Source organism: Pinus tabuliformis, chromosome 2_1 (assembly GCF_031772625.1).
Source record: "Pinus tabuliformis cultivar Carrire ecotype Pingquan chromosome 2_1, CPIR1, whole genome shotgun sequence".
Lineage (NCBI taxonomy): Eukaryota > Viridiplantae > Streptophyta > Pinopsida > Pinales > Pinaceae > Pinus > Pinus tabuliformis.
The window spans coordinates 620,318,082-620,342,121 of NC_142299.1; the positions used below are offsets into that span (position 1 = coordinate 620,318,082).

General features: G+C 33.4%; 2 protein-coding genes across 2 annotated transcripts; both read right to left on the reverse strand.

Annotated features, from left to right (window-relative positions):
• Positions 1 to 2,149: 2,149 nt before the first annotated feature.
• Positions 2,150 to 4,038, reverse strand: LOC149202056 (acetylajmalan esterase 1-like). Its single transcript, XM_089401464.1, has 5 exons — positions 3,762 to 4,038; positions 3,288 to 3,509; positions 3,052 to 3,200; positions 2,519 to 2,792; positions 2,150 to 2,427 (listed from the first exon to the last, which is right to left on the reverse strand). The coding sequence occupies exons 1-5, from the start codon at positions 4,036 to 4,038 to the stop codon at positions 2,150 to 2,152; spliced, it is 1,200 nt and encodes a 399-aa protein (XP_089257590.1).
• A 16,396-nt stretch (positions 4,039 to 20,434) lies between these two features.
• Positions 20,435 to 22,323, reverse strand: LOC149202057 (acetylajmalan esterase 1-like). Its single transcript, XM_089401465.1, has 5 exons — positions 22,047 to 22,323; positions 21,573 to 21,794; positions 21,337 to 21,485; positions 20,804 to 21,077; positions 20,435 to 20,712 (listed from the first exon to the last, which is right to left on the reverse strand). The coding sequence occupies exons 1-5, from the start codon at positions 22,321 to 22,323 to the stop codon at positions 20,435 to 20,437; spliced, it is 1,200 nt and encodes a 399-aa protein (XP_089257591.1).
• Positions 22,324 to 24,040: the final 1,717 nt, after the last annotated feature.

The window sequence follows — 24,040 nt, forward strand, 5'->3', positions numbered from 1 at the left end:
CACCCTCAAAATTGGGGATATTTTAGAGAAGTTTGGTTGGCATGTATGCCATGCAAAATCATGCAAGAGAGGATCAATTATTGGTTGGCTCAAATCAAGGAGGTTCAAACTAGCCATAAACAAAAGAAAAGTCCGAGTTGTGTACATTGTGGTGGTCATTACTATATTGTTTCCATTGGTGGGACCCACGTTATTTATGCCATTAACACCAAAATTACTTCCATTGTTAGCACCCACAATAGGGTTGATACCTTCCATACTGGAAATAGGTTGGGGTTTTTTGGATGCCTAATCTGATAGGATTGGTGTGCATGAATTCAGACATTCATAGAAGTCTAAGCGACCTCTTGGAAGATGAAAACTAAGGGTTAAAAAACCATGTATTAATATGTAAACCTTGGGAATAGAATGCAATCAGATGAGTTATTCTTCTCACTCAAATTTAATTTCAATAAGCTACGTATTCGATTTTTAATTAATGGTAGCTTGAAACTCTATTATTAATTCTTCAATCTAAAAAAAAGTATTAAGAAATTTTCTCAAAACAATATAACTTAGATTAAAAATATAAAAAATAATGTGAAATCTATGAAAACTGAGAGTTCCAAAGTTCAAATCCCCTCGATTGTGACCATGTTTATGGAGAGGAGGATAGGCTACAAACCCCTAGAGGTTTACTAGTAGCTACTTGTAAAATGATCCTTGTAAGCCAATTCCTCTAGTTTTCCCATCTAGAAAGCACGATCCTTGTAAGCCAATTGTATTAGGGATTTCCCTAAGTTAAATTCAAGTGGAACAAAGAGAGGGAAAGGCCATTGATGACCACTATGATATCAATAATTGAATTTACAATCATGAGGTATACTATACCCAATCTCTAGCATACCAATATTATCCAAATCATTTTGATAACATATTGTAACATATCCAGCTGTCTAATTAAGCTACAATATAGATCATCGCATTAGATTTATAGGTAAATATATTTTTTCATTTGGAAATACTATTTTTCATTACAAAATAGTTAGAGTACCCATATACACTTTAATACATTTAACTAAATAAATATTCCTTATAATACAGGGTATAATAATAGTTACTACATGGGAAATTAAAATGAAATATATAGCTGGCCTTTTACCATACGAATCAATTATAATGAATATAATGAATTAATCATCCAATTAAAGGATATGCTTTATTTGAGAATGACCATGCTTGGTGTATCTCCATAGAGAAAACTAGTAATTGTTGACAAAATGAAAGATGATGTCATTTGACTTTGCAATGATGATTAATATATGAACAAGGATAGCATACTCTTGAGGATATGTCTACATGTTCGATTCCTTGGATTGATGACTTTCTTTTGGATTAATTTAAAAGAGTATTTAGCAGCTTTTAAGGTTGATTGTGGTTAAAGTATCAATGGCAAAATGAAATATAATATTTGCTAATAATATGATAACTAAACCACATTTATTTTGATTCTATTTCATATAAGTTTTTATTTCTAAGATATAAACCACTGTATTCAAAATTTTATTGATTTATACTTGATTAACTAGAAGGAATAATTATTATAATTAGATCTACGGATATCCAAATCCAATAAATACTATATTCAATTCTTAATGTAATATAACATTGTAATGATTTGAAATAATTATTTTTTTATTCTTAAAATTAACAAAGAACCAACTTATTTTATCCCAAAAAATAACAAAATGTAAATAAAAAAATGTAACTCAAATTAAAAAACATAAAAAATAAATAATAATTTAAACAATAATATAATTTAAATAAAAAATATAACTCAAATTTAAAAGCGTTATAATAATTTTTTATTTCAGAATACCAATATACAATTAAAAATATTATTATTATAAAAAATCCGCCATTGAAATACAAATGAAAGAAATAGGGACTCAAATTAAATATTATTATTATAAAAAATCCCCCATTGAAATACAAATGAAAGAAATAGGGACTCAAATTCAAAAGTCCTATTGAGATTTGACATTCAATGCAGAATACATATTAATAGCGAATACAAAATATTAACTGGTGGCTGCATCACAAAGGCCATTACCAGAGATTTGACATATTTCACTCCAGAATACATATAAACCGCCATTACAAAACATTCTCATAAGGTGGTTCCCTGGTGGCTGGCTGCATCACAAAGGCCATTATCAGAGATTTTCATCATGTCACTGAAAGGTGGCTGAGTATATTGGGCTTTGTTGATGATGAATTGTGAAATAATTTTGTATGCGGCTTCAGTGAAATGTATTCCATCCCAACTGATGGCTCTTTCTGGATTTGAGCATGCTAACACTCCTGGTGTCCCACACGTATGCATGATATCAAAATTAAAAAGTTCTCCAGTTCCACAGCAAGACTGAAATGTATTAGCGGTAAAACCTGCATCATTTCAACATTGTCATTACACTACACTAATCCAATCCAAAATGTATATGAGTTTATTAACCGAATCCAAAATTTCCGTACGTACCGTATGCTGCATGGTTCTTGATTATTTCCATAAACATATTATAGTAGTCCGCATACACCAATATGGCGTGTGGATATTGAATCCTTAGCTGCTCTAGTGTCTCCTGCAACGCTGTGTTATGATCCTGGGAGAGTTGGTTATATGATGCTAGGCATCCATTTTCATCATAATCGGAGTTCCTCGGATAAGGGTCTAGAGTAAGTATGGCGGGCAAACATCCCAGAGGTGGCATTCCTTGGACAAATATGTACTGGGCTCCTTCTTCTATCAATGCCTGCACTCAATTCCAATTCCATTTTAATATAAAAAATTTTCCAAAAAAAGAAAAACTCATTCACCGCAACGCATGTCATCGTCTAAATAAAAGAAAACCGAATCATTCACCGCAATGCATGTCATCGTCTAAATAAAAGAAAACCGACAACGCATGTCATCGTCTAAATAAAAGAAAACCGTAATTATGTTATGAGAGGGTTATTGATATGGAGAAAGAAATAAGACATATCAAGTGGGGTTTAATTAAAATCAATTACCTGTATAGCTTTCTGAATCTTGGCTATGATAAGAGGAGTAAAGCCCCTTATCTCATCCGATGGCGAGGACGTAAAGGTGGAGTCTAGATAGTCGTTGAGACCGAATCCACCCATCACATATAACGCTCTTGAGAAATGAACTTGGCAATCTGTTGACCAAATATATGTTTTAGAACCGTCTGGAAGCATAACCCTAAGTAAAATTTTACATAATTGAAATGATACTATGATTATACCCAAATTAGCTCTGCAGGTGAAATTTTTCAACTGGTGGAACCATCTGATTTGCGTATCTAGAGATAATGGTGTCTGCGGGAAGATGAGTCTGTCATTTAAGAAGGAATTGTCCAATGCAGTGGCACCCGCAACGGCAAAGTTAACTCCGTTTTTTCTCTCCGCCAGCTCCATGTCGATCAGTCCAATAGAAGGCCGGAGGAAATTAAATCCTAGCGAACTGGCTGAAAAATACACAACAAGAGGACAGGAAATTAAATCCTAGTGCACTGGCTGAAAAATACACAACAAGAAGAGGAGAGGAAATTAAATCCCAGTGCACTGGCTGAAAAATACACAAGAAGAAGAGGAGAGGAAATTAAATCCTAGTGCACTGGCTGAAAAATACACAATATACAAGTGATCATGAGTACTATGCAATATTTTACACCCAAGAGGCATGTATATGGAATTGGATGATGGGTGGTAATTATTACCCAAAAAGTCAATGACGAGACGTCCATCTGAAGCACGACCGGCGGGGAGGCCAAAGAAGGTTTTTCCATATGGAAGAGAGCGAAAATGAAGGTTGTAAGGAGGTGAAGCCATGTCCGCGTTTCCAGTATCAGCGAATGAATCTCCGAAACTGTAAATTGCTGCAAAACAAGATCGCCCTGAGGCTGTGTCGTCTGTGTCTGCTGCTGCTGCTCCCACATGAAGGAGCATCACCAACGCCAACAACAATCTCATCATCAGGCTATTCCTCATCATCATCTCTTCTCTTCTTAATCACTTAATATCTGTTCTTCCACACTCTTAAGCACGTATCATCTTCAAAGTGCGTTCAATGTGGTCCTTATAAAGATAAATAAATTTTGCAGTGGTGCTTTTGTAATTTTGCACTGCTATATTTAGATCATGCACATGCATAACGACGACGATCATGGAACGTAATTAGAATTTTTAATTTACGTGTAATTAGAATTTTTAATTTATGTGTAATTTTTAATTTTGTAATTTATGTGTAATCTTGCACTGCTATATTTAGATCAGGTACATGCATAACGACGATCATGGACCGTAATTAGAATTTTTTTACTACAATATTTTCCAATTAATCCTTCTCAAACTGCACTCGACGTTGTGTTGTTACTACAATATTTTCCAATTAATCCTCAAACTGCAGTCGACGCTGTGTTGTTTTCACTTCTCTAAAGATTCATTCATTCACTTGCAGTTGCCAGTGTTGTTTTTACTTCTAAATTTACCATGCTTCCGCTGCCTATTTATTTCTTTAGATCCGACGTGCATGGATCCAGTGATACTCTTACTTCTAATTTTACACGGTTACTTCCAACGTGCATGCATCTAATGGGCTATTTATTTTCCCACTTTTATTCACTCTTCTAATTTTACACTGCCTCTATGGGCTATTTATTTTTCCTTTTTTACTCACTCTTCTGATTTTACATTGCCATTTTTCCATTTTTACTCACTTTTCTAATTTTACACTGCCTCTATGGGTTATTTATTTTTCCATTTTTACTCACTTTTCTAATTTTACACTGCCTCTGTGGGTTATTTTTAGAGATAATGTGCACAGATCTAGATTAGTTTTCCACAGCCTTTTACTAAATATCTATATTTATTTTCCACAGCTTTTTACTTCTAACTTTGCTAAACCCTGCTTTTTCTTTTTCTTTTAATTCTAACCTTGATAAACAGAGAGCTATTTTTAGAGTTTAAAATAAAACATATAGTATTTACGAGTGTTTATATTTACTTTCCAGATACATAATTATAATATTACTCGTGACTAGTAGTTAACTTTTTTGTTGTCTTAAGTTAAATATTTCTTGGCTTGAAACCATATTGCTAATTATGCCTTATTAGTCCTTGCCTGGGACTAATAGCGATGGATCCATCGTTGACCATACATTAACCAGTCTTTTGACCAAAAAAATTTATCCACTATCAAAGTTTAACTTTATCTCTGCAAATATTGGTGTAAGAAATTTATAACCAAAGTTGTGAATTGGAGGTCTTATTGCACGCTTCACGTGCCCCGATGCAAATGAACTATGAACTTTAAAATCTTTCCCTATCTTAATTATTTGATCTATTTGATATTTTCAATTTACATAAATGTTTACTTTAAAATCTTTCGTATCTCAATTATTTGATCTGGCTGTATGACTAAGGACACCGTAAAAAATGCATTTGCATAAAATAATTTTTATATTATTATATTAATTGAAAATAAATATTATTGGGCGTTAGATAAAATTTACAAGTGTATGAGCTACGAATGTAAGGTGAAATGAAATAACGAAGTTATATTAATAATAATAAAATTTGAATAAGAGGCTATGTTAACCACAACTGGCTATTGGCATGTTAGCCATTTGTCATCTATGAAGCTTCCCACAACTGCTAAAACAACAATTTGTGGCTCCTCCCTTCGCTTTTGGGGTTGGGTCTTCCCACAACAATTCTTCGCTTTTGGATGGGGATGAACAGAGTTGGGTCTAGTACTCGATCTTCAAGTGCAGTTTTTTCTTTGTGATGCAGATAACCCCAATTAATTAGTCATAGTAGCTTCAGAAGACAATTTCTGTAATTTCCGCTGGTTTTGAACATCAAATAACCTTGTTCTTCGGTGTGGTTTTTACGCTCTTTCCAGTGCAGATGCAGATAGAGTAACAGTTTTAGCAGCACTACCAGCAATTGCATTTACTCGAGGAGAAGTGAGGATGTAGATAGAGTAACAGTTTTAGCAGCACTACCAATAGTTTCATTTTCTCGAGGGGAAGCACCGAGAAGTAAAGTAGTAGAGGTCAAAGCATTCCATAACCCATTTACCAAGTTGAACCAGTATCCAAGGTTGAATAGAACAAACTCATAATAGAACACTCTCCAGAAAGGGCGGAATAGAGTTGGTTTGTCTGTTCTTGAACTTCCAATATTTTCTTTTGAATTTTCATGAATATTGATGCATTATAAATTAATACTGAAGTCTGTTTATGTTTGATTTAAAATTTACTTATGTTTTCTCTTGAATTTTTAGTGTTTAATTTTCAAATTTCTGTCTAAGTTTAGTCTAAAATTTATTCATATTTGCTTTACTGTCTAAAATTGATTGATATTTGCTTTACTGTCTATGTTTGGTCTAAAATTCATTCACGTTTTCTTTTGAGTTTTGGAATTTTCAAGAATATGGGAGGATTCTTTGCTTTACTGTCTATGTTTGGTCTAAAATTTATTCACGTTTTCTTTTGAATTTTGGAATTTTCAAGAATATGGGAGGATTCTTTGCTTTACTGTCTATGTTTGGTCTAAAATATATTCACGTTTTCTTTTGAATTTTGGAATTTTCAAGAATATGGGAGGATTCAAATTTCCAAGAATATCGGAGTATTAAATTATGTCTATGTTTCTCTAAAATTAACTCATGTTTGGCTTCAGAATTTTATTAAATAATTTGTTGAAATACAAACATTTTTCATTCAATTCAAATTTACTTATGTTTGGCTCCAGAATTTTATTAAATAATTTGTTGAAATACAAACATTTTTCATTTAATTCTTTGCTTAATTATAATATTCTTCTTATAATTCCAGGATTAGGCTTAAAAAAATTGATATACATGTAAACTCAAAAGCCACAACTTCAAAATCTTTAATAAAAAATATTATACAAAACTCGACTCAAGCATATTCACAACGCTGCATGCACTGTGATTTAAATGAAAAGAATTTTAACTTCAATATCCTTAATAAAACGTGTTAGCCGAAACTCAACTAAATCAATCATATTTACAAAGTTGAATTCACTCTGATTTAAATGAAAATAAATTTAATTTGGCCCCCTAAAACAACAATTGTAACTCAAAAATTAACACTCTTGAAAAACCAGTTTCAATTTACAATCGCAACTCAAAAAATAACACTCTTGAAAAACCTGTTTCAGTTTACGCCTAGCCTCTCCTTCAGGTCTAAAACTTCCTTCATATGATCCAGGTACTTCAGGTGTCTTCTGCACATTTGTTTCTTCCTTTTTATACATTTCCTTTTTTCTAACCTTTTATGTACATTTTTTTTCCATTTCCTTTTTTTCAAACTTCTATTTATACCTGCCATTTCCTTTTGTCCAACCTGTAACAAATGCCTTTTTTTTCCATTTCCTTTTTTCGCACTTCTATTTATACCTGCTCGATTACTATATCTAAAGGGGCATCAACAGAGCAGTTGGTTGATTAGGCAGTTGCTATGGCTGATGATGCAGTAGCTATGGCACAAAAATGATTTGGTTATTTATGTTTTTCTTTCATGATGTTCGAGCCAACAGTGGTTTGCATCCCTGTCCACCTGTTTCAATGGTGCTTTGCATGGATGCCCATGTGTCAATCCATACTTTTTCCGTTAAATAACAAGATATCCGTGGTGTGATATGTTGGGGGGTTATAATCCAAGATAGTGGCTCCATTTAATAGACCATTCCAATAAGTTCAAGAATTCAAAAATCAATGCTGACTTGGAACATTTTTATAAAATTCATTTATATACATTGATTTTATATTAAAATAACCCTCTCATAATATTCAAAGTATCTTAGTAAATACTGAAAACAAGTGACGTGATTATATCAATTCATCCTCATGCCGTGAACGCATTGTTCATGAATGGTAGAAATATACTAATAAGTAGAGGACCAATGTCCTTGGGATTCCCCATTGGTTAATGTAATCGCACAGTGCATTGGGATTACTTATAAAAATATATATTTTTCAATATAAAATATTATTTTTATGATTTCGTGAATTTTTAAATATTTTTATTATTGTTATTTTTGTTTTTGTTTTATTAGGGAAATTGGAGAGTATTGGATTCTAATTACAGTTCGTTAATTATTATAGTTTTTGTCTTTTAAATTATATATATAATTATATAAATATTTTGAAATTTTATTTACATTAAAAATTAAAGTAATTTAAATCAAATATATATATATATATATATATATATATATATATATATATATATATATATATATATACTTAACTTTATAACTCCACTTATTTAGTAAAAATGAAATGCATAATTATACATTTTTTTGTGTTACATATAATATAGTCAAATATATTGAAATTCATTGAAAGATTAAGTATATATAATTTTTTTAGTGTAAAATCTTTTATATTTTATGATGTTATTGGTTTTATTGAAGTTTGAACATAATAAATTGTAATATGTTGTTTCCTAAAAAATGGATGATGTAAAGAATTAATATTTAATATCAAAAACTTGTACAAATAATGTAAAAAATTTAAGAATTTCTAACTTAAAAATATTGTAAAAGATTTAAGAATTCCCAAGTTAAAAATATCCAGATCAATTACATAATTGCAAAATCAATAAAAACACTACTCTTTTCTTCAAAACACTGCACTGCATTATGAATAATGAAAAATGTCTTATAGTTTAGGTGGTGAACATCTTTGCTAGTGTTTAAATCTGAATTAAGTCTTAAAAATATTTATATTTTTATGTGTAGTAGCATGCATCTATTTTAACTATTATATTATTTAATGTTAATAAAGATAAAATAAAATTATATATCCATTTTAACCATTATATTATTTAATCATTATATTATTTAATCTTAATAAAGATAAAAGAAAATTAAACAAAATATTTTGTTCACATAAATATATATAAACTTTTATTAAAAAAAAACAAAAACAAAAACAAAACCATTATTTTTCATTGTGCCTAAAAAGTAGGAAACTTTTCCCTAGCATTCCAATAAAACCATGGAAGAGATCTCCCAATGCACTAAGCTTGATATATAAAGCTTTTATTATATAATTTTATATGCTTTTATTATATAATTTTATTTTATTTTAAATATATATTTATACGTTTGGGAAAAATATTAAAAATACACATATGTGTGACTAAGACATATGCACTGAAACCATGGAAGAGATCTCCCAATGCACTAAGCTTGATATATAAAGCTTTTATTATATAAATTTATATGCTTTTATTTTATTTTAAATATATATTTATAGGTTTGGGAAAAATATTAAAAATACACATATGTGTGACTAAGACATATGCACTGAAGAATAAGACATCAAATTTTTCTCACCATAATATTCAAAATATGTCAATAAATATTGAAATCTGTTTCAACTAATCAGTAGGTCTAACTAAAACAAAATCCATAGGTTTCGAATAAAACCCAATTGCATATTAAATTCCGCACATCACCATCGATTTGACAGCTCTAGGTGAACTATTTCAGTTTCATTTCAAATCGGACAGTATACAATCCATTTGTGTTGTCCTTGCAGACCCGGCAGGGACTACCGCCACGGCAGTGGCTCCTTGTTAACAATATACGTTTAGAAATATTATAAAATATTTGGAATTAATAGATTTTGGAAAATATCGTAGAATGAGTGATGATATTGAACTTATATCTATAGATCACATTCTATGCATTCTGGGAATGTCGAAGGAAATTTTCATTGAATGACTTCATTGATGTAAGCTTTTTAACAACTATCAAAGGATGACTTAGAGTATATAAATCGATGCGATGCAAATAAAGACGAAGAAATGTTGACAATGAAATCACCTATTTTAACAACTCTCTTTCTTAAATATTTTTATATGGTGCATTACATTTAATGATTTTACAATTTTATGTTGTATAAATGGAAGTGAGAAAGTTTGATCTGTGCGTTAAGTTTCACCTCCCAATCATAGATATTTAATTAGGATATCCTCTTAAACTATTTCGAAATCTTTTATTATGTAATTTATTATTTTAAATCTAAAGTTATCAGCATAGTGCTCAAAACAATGTTGACAATGAAATCACCTATTTTAACAACTCTCTTTCTTAAATATTTTTATATGGTGCATTACATTTAATGATTTTACAATTTTATGTTGTATAAATGGAAGTGAGCAAGTTTGATCTGTGCGTTAAGTTTCACCTCCCAATCATAGATATTTAATTAGGATATCCTCCTAAACTATTTCGAAATCTTTTATTATGTAGTTTATTATTTTAAATCTAAAGTTATCAGCATAGAGCTCAAAACTTGTGGAAATAATTAATTAGACATAAAGTAAACATAATACCTCTTTCAACTCCCCTACCATCATCTTTGGCAATTTCTCCCAGTAATAAGCAGTTGATTCTAAAGCTCATTGATTCAAGTTATCCCTATAACGTGGGCAAGGATTTCCTCTATTACTCTAATTTTGAGTCCCCACGCTATAGTTGTAAATAGGAAAAACTTATAGGTGAAACCCTATAGATTATCCACCCTCCATCTTGAAAAATTTGACACACTTCAGGGTTGCCCCAAAGTTGTTTGAAGGTGACAGGTTCATGTTGGATAGTTGAACTTCCCATTGTGCAAAAGATTGATGTATCATATTAAATAGTGGTAGCAATATGCTATGAACACCAATAGCAGTATCAAACAATAATAGTAATAATGGAAACATTGACAACATTCATGTAATGAGGAAGATGAGGGTTAGTAATTTCCAAATAAGGTATCAATGCCAAAAATAAAATTTAGTGACCTCTAGAGTGTTGTGTCATAATGGACCTTAGTGTGCTAGAGATTATGGAAGATATAGTTGATTATGAGGGTGAAGTGATTAGAAGATTAGCAATGTAATAGTCAGGAGAATTACCCCATGTTCCCCCTCCCACTCCTCCCAACTAATGGAACATGTTGTCCTTGCAATGAAAAATAAATTAGGAAGGTACTAAAGTAGTTTCAATCATGAAAAAGTACTAAAGTAATTGTGAAAAAGGTTTCTAGTCTTTTCCATCCCCAAGGAGATCAACTTGACCCACTTGTGTATCTAGGCACCTAGGGCTTGAGAAGTTAGGAAACTTATACAATAATTGAACCCTAGCGACCAACCAAATTTATCCTGTCTTCTGTGTGCGACCGAGCTTCTAGCCTCGAAAGACCAATTTTTGTCTTCAAAAGTTTTTCTTTCTATCCTCGATCTGTCTGAGCTCTCTATTTAATAGCTAGAACTGGTACAAATTCATTTTATTTTGCTTGATTTCTTTAGATTTTCTGTCCTTCATTGGGAGAGGGTTTTTGACTTGTACTAGGCATTGATCTTCTTGTTTTTTCTGATCTATTGGATCTATTTATTTATTTTTCTGTTAGCTGCCGATCTTTGCTAGATCTTAGCCATTTCTTATGCATTGGTTGGGATCTTCCATTTCTTGTGTCCTCCCATAAGTTCAGTCTCTTCTGGGGGGTGCTAGCTGGGATGGATCGATCTCTACGGAAAAGGAGGTGGATTTACTTTAGGGATACTCTCTTCCTTTTCCTCTTCAAGTTCTTAAGGTGGAGATGGAGGTTGGTTATCTTCAAGTTCCCTTTTGGACCTAAGGTTGATTTCTTAGATCTCCATAGCATAGGAACAGTAAGATGTCTCTCCAATGTAGACTTGTTGTGCTTGCTCATTATTCGGGTTCAGATTAGGTTGAGCATGCATCTGAGGTTGCTTGGTTGGAGCGGGATGAGTGATTTGTGGTTGAGGTGGAGGTGAAGCAGTAAAGTAGGAGGTTGGTTAAGTTGAGGCCTCCACCCATGTGATGGGTTATTCCATTTAGGAGGTTGGGAAACATATGGCTGAAATGGTTAATTGACATGTTGGGGAGGATATTGAGGGGCATCAAGCCAAGGAGGAGGTGTGGAACGTGATGGATGAGGGGAATAGTACTATGGTGGAAAGGGTGCATTCTGGTAGGGATGGTATTAAGAGTAAGATGCACCTTGCATGCCCTGCTGGTATGGACGAGGTCCTTGAGGCCTCCTTTGATTTATAAAGCAGAGTTGCTCAGCCCCACCTTCCGCCCCTTCGTATACAACTTTTAAACAAATAAAATAAGGGTATTTATCTGTGGCATGGTTCTCCTCACAGATTGAGGAGACCTGTACAACATGTAATGGGCATTCATTTCTGGGTTTCCTTTTAGTTCATTTAGGGCATAAAATAACTAGGGCTCTCTCTGCTTCCTTTGGTTTCCTCTTCATTTGCATGGTATCCATTTGCAAAGAAAAGGCACATAAATTTCACTTTTAAAGTCTTCCAACATGTTCCTAATCTCATTCTTGATGGATGTTGTGGAAGGGGAGGAATTGATCAAGCCTTGACTAGCCCTACCCTTCTTTCTATTGGCCCTAGAGGGAATTTTGAACAATGCTTTGATGCCGTCATAGGATAAATGATAGATATCTGCCCGAGACAACATGTTGATGTTTTCCAGCATGTCCTCCCTAATCCCTCAAAGAAGAACTAGCTTGAGTGATTCAGGATCAAGGGTGCATCTGGCCCTCCTATAACTGAGTTGAAATCTCTCCTCATAGTCTTCCAAGGATTCATCATGTCCAAGAGTCATTCTAAATATTTATTCCTTGGTTTATTTGGACCTACAGTAGTCCCTACACTTGTCATTAAAAGCTTGTTGAATTTGAGCCTAGGTAGTGGCGTTATCCCCAGGCAGACCCATAAACCAGCCCAAGGCTGCATCCTTAAGGGTAGATGGGAATAAATTCAACTTCTGGTCATTAGAGGCATAGTCATAGGTCCTACAGGTAACGACAAATTTAAACATAAAGGTATCAAGATCCTTAGAGGCTAATCCATGAAAGTGTGGAATGGAATTAGGGCCGATATTCTCCATTCTAGCCTCTCCACTAGTCTCTATGATAGGGAAAAAAATCATTGTTCCTATTTCCAGCCATGGTTTGGGTAGGTGAAGTGGGTACTTCTCCTTCCCGAATAGGTTCTTCAAATATCTCAGGTTTCTCACCTAGAGGGTCTTCTAACACCCCTAGAGTCAGAGAGGGAAGCTCGCAGTCACCGGAGAAGAGTGAAGGTTGACTACTTGAGGGGGTGGGGGTGTTCGGTAAGAATTTTCCTTGGGTATCTCTATTCCTACGAGGTATGAAAGGAATTTTTCTCTTTTGTTTTTATGTTGCTTTTTCAAAACTGTATGTAAAACATAAAACAATGTTGAAGCATATATAACATCTACCTAGACACCTCCCCGACAATGACGCAAGAAAGTGGTGAGACCTGGTATTGCACCAAGAGTTCTGCAACTCCCAAGGGCTCCTCAACTCTATTTATCAACCGAAGGTTCGTACACACTTCGAGGTGAGAATGCTATATACACAGTAGATGGGATTCTACTCATGCCACCCTCAATTAGGAAATTTGATCAATAGTTCTCCAAGACCATTCTTCCTACTGAATTAGAAGGAAAAATAACTAATGAAGGTGCAACTTAGAACCTACCTTTAATGATCAAAAGGAAAATTCTTTTTGAACTTCAACTTGTAAATGTTATTGAATCAATTCATGAAAATATAAGAGCTACACTACTTGTAGATAAGGAACTACATTATCTTGCAATCAACCATCTAGCTACCAAATACACTTGCAGACAAGAAGCTAACCCACCAAATTATAACTCAAGATTCCATTTATCATCTATATAGCTCACACTTGCATATATACCAATGTTTTATTTGTGCCAAATCTGTAATAAAGAAAGTCCTGCTATCTTATTTTGCAGTAAAGGAAAATGATGGTTGGAGTGGCTTAGGTGCTTCCCTTGATCATTGAGTCACAGTTGGGGGCCAACCTACTTCTAAACTAAGTCCAAATTGCATAAAAGGTCAAAATAAGTGGAGAAAGAGGACGCTACATGTATGTTATAGAAGGCTGCGACAGGTACTCTATATTGCTACTTGAAGGCCTGTAATTCTATAGGAAGGTTGCCGAGAAGATTTAGGAGGTAGGAATGATGGGTTCCAGGGATGGAAAGGTGGATGGAGGTTGAGGTAAATGGATTAAACTTGACCAACACCCCTATCCAAGTTCAAATCCTTTCGAAGGCCTGTTTTGAACTAGGAGAGCTTCTCACGGTGATCTAAGAGGCTGATCTCAAGAACATAACTTTGAAGATAGAATTTGAGCTTCATAAAAGATGCCGAGGAAGTCCAAGATGGATGTGGTGAAAGGCCCCTTTCTTGAAGATACAAATATCCCTGCAACATCACATGCATATACCCTTTCATCATTGAAAAATGAAACAACTAATAGTGGAAAGGATGAGTTGAATTTAAATGTGATCTAATCTGTGTCAAAAACTCCGATCCAGTCAATGAATCAACTCCTAAGCTATATTAAGCCCATGAAAAACAATATGAATAACATAGACCTTCTTCCAAGAAATCATAAACATAGTATTTTTGGACTGTGATTGTAGATCCTTCCATTCGTGCTCCCATGGGAGAGATGAGATAGAGGTCACAATCACAAGATTTTTAAGGGTTATTTTCTAATGAAATGCAGAAAACTAATAAACACTTTGAACTAAAAAGAAATACCAATACACAAGAGGGGCCTAAGCCATTGGGTTTGGGCCCAAACCCAAGAGCCTCAACCCTCTAGAGATAACTTAGTGATTAACCAGTAACAAGCTTATCATTATCATTGCATCAATGTCAAATGACCTCGAGATGATGAGAGAGTGTGTGGTGATCTTGGGCTCATTGAAGGAGTTAAGGAGGTGGAAAACCTCCTAGAATCTCTCCCCGTTGTCTACTCCCAGCCCATACATGTAAATTACCCAAAAAATCCTCTGTTTCCTCCAATTAAACCATATTAGGTTACATGACATAGAAAAACATCTTTTACCCTTCTCACTAGGCATAATATAACAAAAATTATAAATAAATGTGAGAAAGACATAGTTCCAAAGATGGAGGATGACATTATGACCCTTATGATGCACCTATTTTTGAGCCTCATCAATTTTCATGGTACAATTTATTATGGTTTGACATATGTCTCAAACGGTGATATACAATTGTACGGATATACAGATGCAGATTGGGCAGGGAGCGTTGAAGACAAAAATAGTACTTCCGAAGGTTTCTTTAGCTCGGGATACTCTATGATTCGTGGATGAGTAGGAAGTAGAAATGTATTGCACTTAACACTGCTGAGGCAGATTATATTGCATCCATTCTAGCGAGTTGTGAAGTAGTGTGGCTTTGGGAGTTACTCACAAGACTATTTGATCAGGTGCTAGAACCGACTGTGATATATTGTGACAATCAAAGCTGTGTTAAGTTGATAGATAATCCAATTTTCCATGACAATTTGAAGTACATCGAGATCAAGTGCCAATTCATTCATGACATAGTGCAGAAGGGAGAAGTGAATCTCTAATATGTCTCTACTAATGAGCATATCATTGATATACTTAGAAAGCCTTTGTCCAGATAGTATTTTGTATACTTCAGGGACAATCTTGGACTTATTGAGAATGTTTGTCTCAGTGAGAGGGAGTGCTCATGAGATAACATCATGGATCGACATTCTTCCTATGTCAAGTATATTGACCCTAATTGGCGAGAATGGTCCAATAGAGGATAATTGTTCTTCTTTTGTAATGTATGTTGACACAAATTAGGAAGAATATTCCTGGAGCATGAGGATCAGTTAAAATAAGTCCCTAAATTACTTAGATAAAATGTGGCCTTTGGAGATTTACCATGCATGAAAGACATTGAACCGAATAATGGTGAACCAAGATTAGTCTGTATACCATATGCGAAAAAGACTGGAATTATGGTTACTAGTTGATGCTAAATGATGTACCATGTGTTAAGAGTATCAACCAAGATTTTGGTGAGGATATACCATAGGTCAGAGGTATTGACTAGAATTATTAATTGGTTGAGGTTGTTGATTTACCACATGTCAAAGATGTTTGACCAGATTATGGTAATTAGTGGATGCTATTGGTTTACCATGTGTCAAAATTGCTCACCTATTCATGGTAATAGAATAATGATGATGATTTTCTATAGCTTTCTGTTAGAGAATTTTGTCAACAAAATAACATCTGCGTAGTTATTACGAATACCTCCCTAGTTAAGAGGGAGTGCTGAATCTTGTAGCCATGGTTGGCCTTTATAATTTATATTTTATCCCTTGAAGTATATAATGTAGTTCTATGATATGTTCTTCATGTCATTTTTTCCCTTGAAAGAATTAATATAAGACACATTGTTCATGTCGATATCAAGAAAGAAATTTTGAAATTTTGAATTCTGATTTTTTGGCTCCAAATTTTTCAATTCGGTCCTCCTTAATGTCAAGTCTGCTCTAGTGAAGAGACACCCATTCATAGAGACAAAACATTATATATAGAGAACTTAACCTCCTCCACAAGTCACGATTCGATTTCTCACACAGGTAGAAATATTTTGGGCATCCAATCGAAGAAGAACGACAATGAAGAAGGAAAATAAGGACAAATTCACATCAAGAACATTTATCGATTTATATACGTTGAACATGTGACTTTCTAGGAAGTTTTTGGGTAACAGGCCGGACTTCTAGGATGTAGGTCCAAAATTCTGGGCATAACATTTTGGGTAGCAGGGTCGAGTTTCTGGGCATATTCTAGGAGGATGAAATTCAGCCTAGGAAGATCCGAGAGGGCTGAAGTTGAAGGGAAATATTTTGACTTGATAAAAGGGTTGTTTGACTAGCTTTGACCATAACATTGTTGGTCAGTTTGACCTCATAGTTGACTAGCAATATTAGGAATATCTCTTGTTGAATTGAATAATTTATCTAAGTAAATTTTGCCCGGTTTTCCCAGGGTAAATATGTTCTCTTTGTGCATTCTGATATCTATTGTCCTTGTGAGTTGATGGTTGAATTTCCGAAGTATAACTTCTTAATGATAAAATTGAATTGTTAAAAGGAGATCTACATTATTAGAAGTAATTATCCGTATTTAATAAATTAGTGCTTGTATCTATTGCACTTGAAAAATAGACATGATCATGTCTCTATGGTCTTGGAAAAGTACTTCCAAAATTCCTTATGAGCTACACATATTGCTGCTTGTAATAGTTTCCAAGACCATGTTTTGCAAACAATTTATTCATTTATATCCTAGCATGTTTTTCATGTCATGATATATGGGAAATGGTAAACTTAAATATCATACTCAACATAAACTCAATGAAATTTTACTTGGCATCTAATGGTCTTGGTAAACATGTTACTTGGTAAATTTTCCATTTATTATTAAGGATCTGCATAAGGATATACAAATGCATGATTTGTATTCTAGCTTTGGTGCAAGAATGCAAATTTAGTCATATCCGTCTATATATGTTTGAATACAAATATACTGTGAATGAAGATTTTTTATTATTATAAACAATGGACAAGATTAAGGGCTAAAGACCAAATTTGAAAAGGGGTTTAACAGGTTTATAAAATCCATGGCTAAAGAGATGGAAATGACCAAGGATCAAATTTAAGGAGCTTAATTTATTTCGAGTTTGTGCCTATTTTTCATAGATATAAGGTTCTCACAATTAGGTTGTTATTCAAATTACATGCTTAATAAAAGGTGTTAGTTAGTTAGGGGGCGATTCTATGCAATGGTCTTGCTAAACAAGTTATATGATATCATTTCCACTTAATAACATGTAAATGGATGATTCACATTATAGCTGAGTGCAAACTTCATAACTTTTGTTATGTGTTTGCAATCATGATTAGATAACTGCGACAATGACATGATAAATTGTTGTGATTTTCTTGAAGGATATACTTTGTTGAAACTGTGCATATAGTTAATGCAAGACTCTATTCTATATCCTCAAATCAAAATTATGCTAATAAACCAAAAAGAAATAGCAAGTAGAAAATGTTTGTGCCAGTCAACATCATGGTAATGAGTCTAATGAAGTGGTAAAACATGACATGTGGCATCTCATCCACTGATTTGGATTTAAACAGGAACACCACAAATTACAGATATAACCATAAATACAAAGATGCAAAATCACCCTCAAAATTGGGGATATTTTAGAGAAGTTTGGTTGGCATGTATGCCATGCAAAATCATGCAAGAGAGGATCAATTATTGGTTGGCTCAAATCAAGGAGGTTCAAACTAGCCATAAACAAAAGAAAAGTCCGAGTTGTGTACATTGTGGTGGTCATTACTATATTGTTTCCATTGGTGGGACCCACGTTATTTATGCCATTAACACCAAAATTACTTCCATTGTTAGCACCCACAATAGGGTTGATACCTTCCATACTGGAAATAGGTTGGGGTTTTTTGGATGCCTAATCTGATAGGATTGGTGTGCATGAATTCAGACATTCATAGAAGTCTAAGCGACCTCTTGGAAGATGAAAACTAAGGGTTAAAAAACCATGTATTAATATGTAAACCTTGGGAATAGAATGCAATCAGATGAGTTATTCTTCTCACTCAAATTTAATTTCAATAAGCTACGTATTCGATTTTTAATTAATGGTAGCTTGAAACTCTATTATTAATTCTTCAATCTAAAAAAAAGTATTAAGAAATTTTCTCAAAACAATATAACTTAGATTAAAAATATAAAAAATAATGTGAAATCTATGAAAACTGAGAGTTCCAAAGTTCAAATCCCCTCGATTGTGACCATGTTTATGGAGAGGAGGATAGGCTACAAACCCCTAGAGGTTTACTAGTAGCTACTTGTAAAATGATCCTTGTAAGCCAATTCCTCTAGTTTTCCCATCTAGAAAGCACGATCCTTGTAAGCCAATTGTATTAGGGATTTCCCTAAGTTAAATTCAAGTGGAACAAAGAGAGGGAAAGGCCATTGATGACCACTATGATATCAATAATTGAATTTACAATCATGAGGTATACTATACCCAATCTCTAGCATACCAATATTATCCAAATCATTTTGATAACATATTGTAACATATCCAGCTGTCTAATTAAGCTACAATATAGATCATCGCATTAGATTTATAGGTAAATATATTTTTTCATTTGGAAATACTATTTTTCATTACAAAATAGTTAGAGTACCCATATACACTTTAATACATTTAACTAAATAAATATTCCTTATAATACAGGGTATAATAATAGTTACTACATGGGAAATTAAAATGAAATATATAGCTGGCCTTTTACCATACGAATCAATTATAATGAATATAATGAATTAATCATCCAATTAAAGGATATGCTTTATTTGAGAATGACCATGCTTGGTGTATCTCCATAGAGAAAACTAGTAATTGTTGACAAAATGAAAGATGATGTCATTTGACTTTGCAATGATGATTAATATATGAACAAGGATAGCATACTCTTGAGGATATGTCTACATGTTCGATTCCTTGGATTGATGACTTTCTTTTGGATTAATTTAAAAGAGTATTTAGCAGCTTTTAAGGTTGATTGTGGTTAAAGTATCAATGGCAAAATGAAATATAATATTTGCTAATAATATGATAACTAAACCACATTTATTTTGATTCTATTTCATATAAGTTTTTATTTCTAAGATATAAACCACTGTATTCAAAATTTTATTGATTTATACTTGATTAACTAGAAGGAATAATTATTATAATTAGATCTACGGATATCCAAATCCAATAAATACTATATTCAATTCTTAATGTAATATAACATTGTAATGATTTGAAATAATTATTTTTTTATTCTTAAAATTAACAAAGAACCAACTTATTTTATCCCAAAAAATAACAAAATGTAAATAAAAAAATGTAACTCAAATTAAAAAACATAAAAAATAAATAATAATTTAAACAATAATATAATTTAAATAAAAAATATAACTCAAATTTAAAAGCGTTATAATAATTTTTTATTTCAGAATACCAATATACAATTAAAAATATTATTATTATAAAAAATCCGCCATTGAAATACAAATGAAAGAAATAGGGACTCAAATTAAATATTATTATTATAAAAAATCCCCCATTGAAATACAAATGAAAGAAATAGGGACTCAAATTCAAAAGTCCTATTGAGATTTGACATTCAATGCAGAATACATATTAATAGCGAATACAAAATATTAACTGGTGGCTGCATCACAAAGGCGACATTCAATGCAGAATACATATTAATAGCGAATACAAAATATTAACTGGTGGCTGCATCACAAAGGCCATTACCAGAGATTTGACATATTTCACTCCAGAATACATATAAACCGCCATTACAAAACATTCTCATAAGGTGGTTCCCTGGTGGCTGGCTGCATCACAAAGGCCATTATCAGAGATTTTCATCATGTCACTGAAAGGTGGCTGAGTATATTGGGCTTTGTTGATGATGAATTGTGAAATAATTTTGTATGCGGCTTCAGTGAAATGTATTCCATCCCAACTGATGGCTCTTTCTGGATTTGAGCATGCTAACACTCCTGGTGTCCCACACGTATGCATGATATCAAAATTAAAAAGTTCTCCAGTTCCACAGCAAGACTGAAATGTATTAGCGGTAAAACCTGCATCATTTCAACATTGTCATTACACTACACTAATCCAATCCAAAATGTATATGAGTTTATTAACCGAATCCAAAATTTCCGTACGTACCGTATGCTGCATGGTTCTTGATTATTTCCATAAACATATTATAGTAGTCCGCATACACCAATATGGCGTGTGGATATTGAATCCTTAGCTGCTCTAGTGTCTCCTGCAACGCTGTGTTATGATCCTGGGAGAGTTGGTTATATGATGCTAGGCATCCATTTTCATCATAATCGGAGTTCCTCGGATAAGGGTCTAGAGTAAGTATGGCGGGCAAACATCCCAGAGGTGGCATTCCTTGGACAAATATGTACTGGGCTCCTTCTTCTATCAATGCCTGCACTCAATTCCAATTCCATTTTAATATAAAAAATTTTCCAAAAAAAGAAAAACTCATTCACCGCAACGCATGTCATCGTCTAAATAAAAGAAAACCGAATCATTCACCGCAACGCATGTCATCGTCTAAATAAAAGAAAACCGACAACGCATGTCATCGTCTAAATAAAAGAAAACCGTAATTATGTTATGAGAGGGTTATTGATATGGAGAAAGAAATAAGACATATCAAGTGGGGTTTAATTAAAATCAATTACCTGTATAGCTTTCTGAATCTTGGCTATGATAAGAGGAGTAAAGCCCCTTATCTCATCCGATGGCGAGGACGTAAAGGTGGAGTCTAGATAGTCGTTGAGACCGAATCCACCCATCACATATAACGCTCTTGAGAAATGAACTTGGCAATCTGTTGACCAAATATATGTTTTAGAACCGTCTGGAAGCATAACCCTAAGTAAAATTTTACATAATTGAAATGATACTATGATTATACCCAAATTAGCTCTGCAGGTGAAATTTTTCAACTGGTGGAACCATCTGATTTGCGTATCTAGAGATAATGGTGTCTGCGGGAAGATGAGTCTGTCATTTAAGAAGGAATTGTCCAATGCAGTGGCACCCGCAACGGCAAAGTTAACTCCGTTTTTTCTCTCCGCCAGCTCCATGTCGATCAGTCCAATAGAAGGCCGGAGGAAATTAAATCCTAGCGAACTGGCTGAAAAATACACAACAAGAGGACAGGAAATTAAATCCTAGTGCACTGGCTGAAAAATACACAACAAGAAGAGGAGAGGAAATTAAATCCCAGTGCACTGGCTGAAAAATACACAAGAAGAAGAGGAGAGGAAATTAAATCCTAGTGCACTGGCTGAAAAATACACAATATACAAGTGATCATGAGTACTATGCAATATTTTACACCCAAGAGGCATGTATATGGAATTGGATGATGGGTGGTAATTATTACCCAAAAAGTCAATGACGAGACGTCCATCTGAAGCACGACCGGCGGGGAGGCCAAAGAAGGTTTTTCCATATGGAAGAGAGCGAAAATGAAGGTTGTAAGGAGGTGAAGCCATGTCCGCGTTTCCAGTATCAGCGAATGAATCTCCGAAACTGTAAATTGCTGCAAAACAAGATCGCCCTGAGGCTGTGTCGTCTGTGTCTGCTGCTGCTGCTCCCACATGAAGGAGCATCACCAACGCCAACAACAATCTCATCATCAGGCTATTCCTCATCATCATCTCTTCTCTTCTTAATCACTTAATATCTGTTCTTCCACACTCTTAAGCACGTATCATCTTCAAAGTGCGTTCAATGTGGTCCTTATAAAGATAAATAAATTTTGCAGTGGTGCTTTTGTAATTTTGCACTGCTATATTTAGATCATGCACATGCATAACGACGACGATCATGGAACGTAATTAGAATTTTTAATTTACGTGTAATTAGAATTTTTAATTTATGTGTAATTTTTAATTTTGTAATTTATGTGTAATCTTGCACTGCTATATTTAGATCAGGTACATGCATAACGACGATCATGGACCGTAATTAGAATTTTTTTACTACAATATTTTCCAATTAATCCTTCTCAAACTGCACTCGACGTTGTGTTGTTACTACAATATTTTCCAATTAATCCTCAAACTGCAGTCGACGCTGTGTTGTTTTCACTTCTCTAAAGATTCATTCATTCACTTGCAGTTGCCAGTGTTGTTTTTACTTCTAAATTTACCATGCTTCCGCTGCCTATTTATTTCTTTAGATCCGACGTGCATGGATCCAGTGATACTCTTACTTCTAATTTTACACGGTTACTTCCAACGTGCATGCATCTAATGGGCTATTTATTTTCCCACTTTTATTCACTCTTCTAATTTTACACTGCCTCTATGGGCTATTTATTTTTCCTTTTTTACTCACTCTTCTGATTTTACATTGCCATTTTTCCATTTTTACTCACTTTTCTAATTTTACACTGCCTCTATGGGTTATTTATTTTTCCATTTTTACTCACTTTTCTAATTTTACACTGCCTCTGTGGGTTATTTTTAGAGATAATGTGCACAGATCTAGATTAGTTTTCCACAGCCTTTTACTAAATATCTATATTTATTTTCCACAGCTTTTTACTTCTAACTTTGCTAAACCCTGCTTTTTCTTTTTCTTTTAATTCTAACCTTGATAAACAGAGAGCTATTTTTAGAGTTTAAAATAAAACATATAGTATTTACGAGTGTTTATATTTACTTTCCAGATACATAATTATAATATTACTCGTGACTAGTAGTTAACTTTTTTGTTGTCTTAAGTTAAATATTTCTTGGCTTGAAACCATATTGCTAATTATGCCTTATTAGTCCTTGCCTGGGACTAATAGCGATGGATCCATCGTTGACCATACATTAACCAGTCTTTTGACCAAAAAAAATTATCCACTATCAAAGTTTAACCAAAGTTTATCTCTGCAAATATTGGTGTAAGAAATTTATAACCAAAGTTGTGAATTGGAGGTCTTATTGCACGCTTCACGTGCCCCGATGCAAATGAACTATGAACTTTAAAATCTTTCCCTATCTTAATTATTTGATCTATTTGATATTTTCAATTTACATAAATGTTTACTTTAAAATCTTTCGTATCTCAATTATTTGATCTGGCTATATGACTAAGGACACCGTAAAAAATGCATTTGCATAAAATAATTTTTATATTATTATATTAATTGAAAATAAATATTATTGGGCGTTAGATAAAATTTACAAGTGTATGAGCTACGAATGTAAGGTGAAATAACGAAGTTATATTAATAATAATAAAATTTGAATAAGAGGCTTTGTCATCTATGAAGCTTCCCACAACTGCTAAAACAACAATTTGTGGCTCCTCCCTTCGCTTTTGGGGTTGGGTCTTCCCACAACAATTCTTCGCTTTTGGATGGGGATGAACAGAGTTGGG

Bases quoted from the DNA above. Each gene is read 5' to 3' on its own strand.
- LOC149202056 (XM_089401464.1), bottom strand. From the start codon at position 4,038: ATGATGATGAGGAATAGCCTGATGATGAGATTGTTGTTGGCGTTGGTG. The intron at 2,793-3,051 runs GTAATTGATTTT...AATTGAGTGCAG, and splicing joins AGATTCAGAAAGCTATACAG to GCATTGATAGAAGAAGGAGC. The intron at 2,428-2,518 runs GTACGTACGGAA...GAAATGATGCAG, and splicing joins CAAGAACCATGCAGCATACG to GTTTTACCGCTAATACATTT.
- LOC149202057 (XM_089401465.1), bottom strand. From the start codon at position 22,323: ATGATGATGAGGAATAGCCTGATGATGAGATTGTTGTTGGCGTTGGTG. The intron at 21,486-21,572 runs GTATAATCATAG...TTTGGTCAACAG, and splicing joins CACCTGCAGAGCTAATTTGG to ATTGCCAAGTTCATTTCTCA. The intron at 21,078-21,336 runs GTAATTGATTTT...AATTGAGTGCAG, and splicing joins AGATTCAGAAAGCTATACAG to GCATTGATAGAAGAAGGAGC.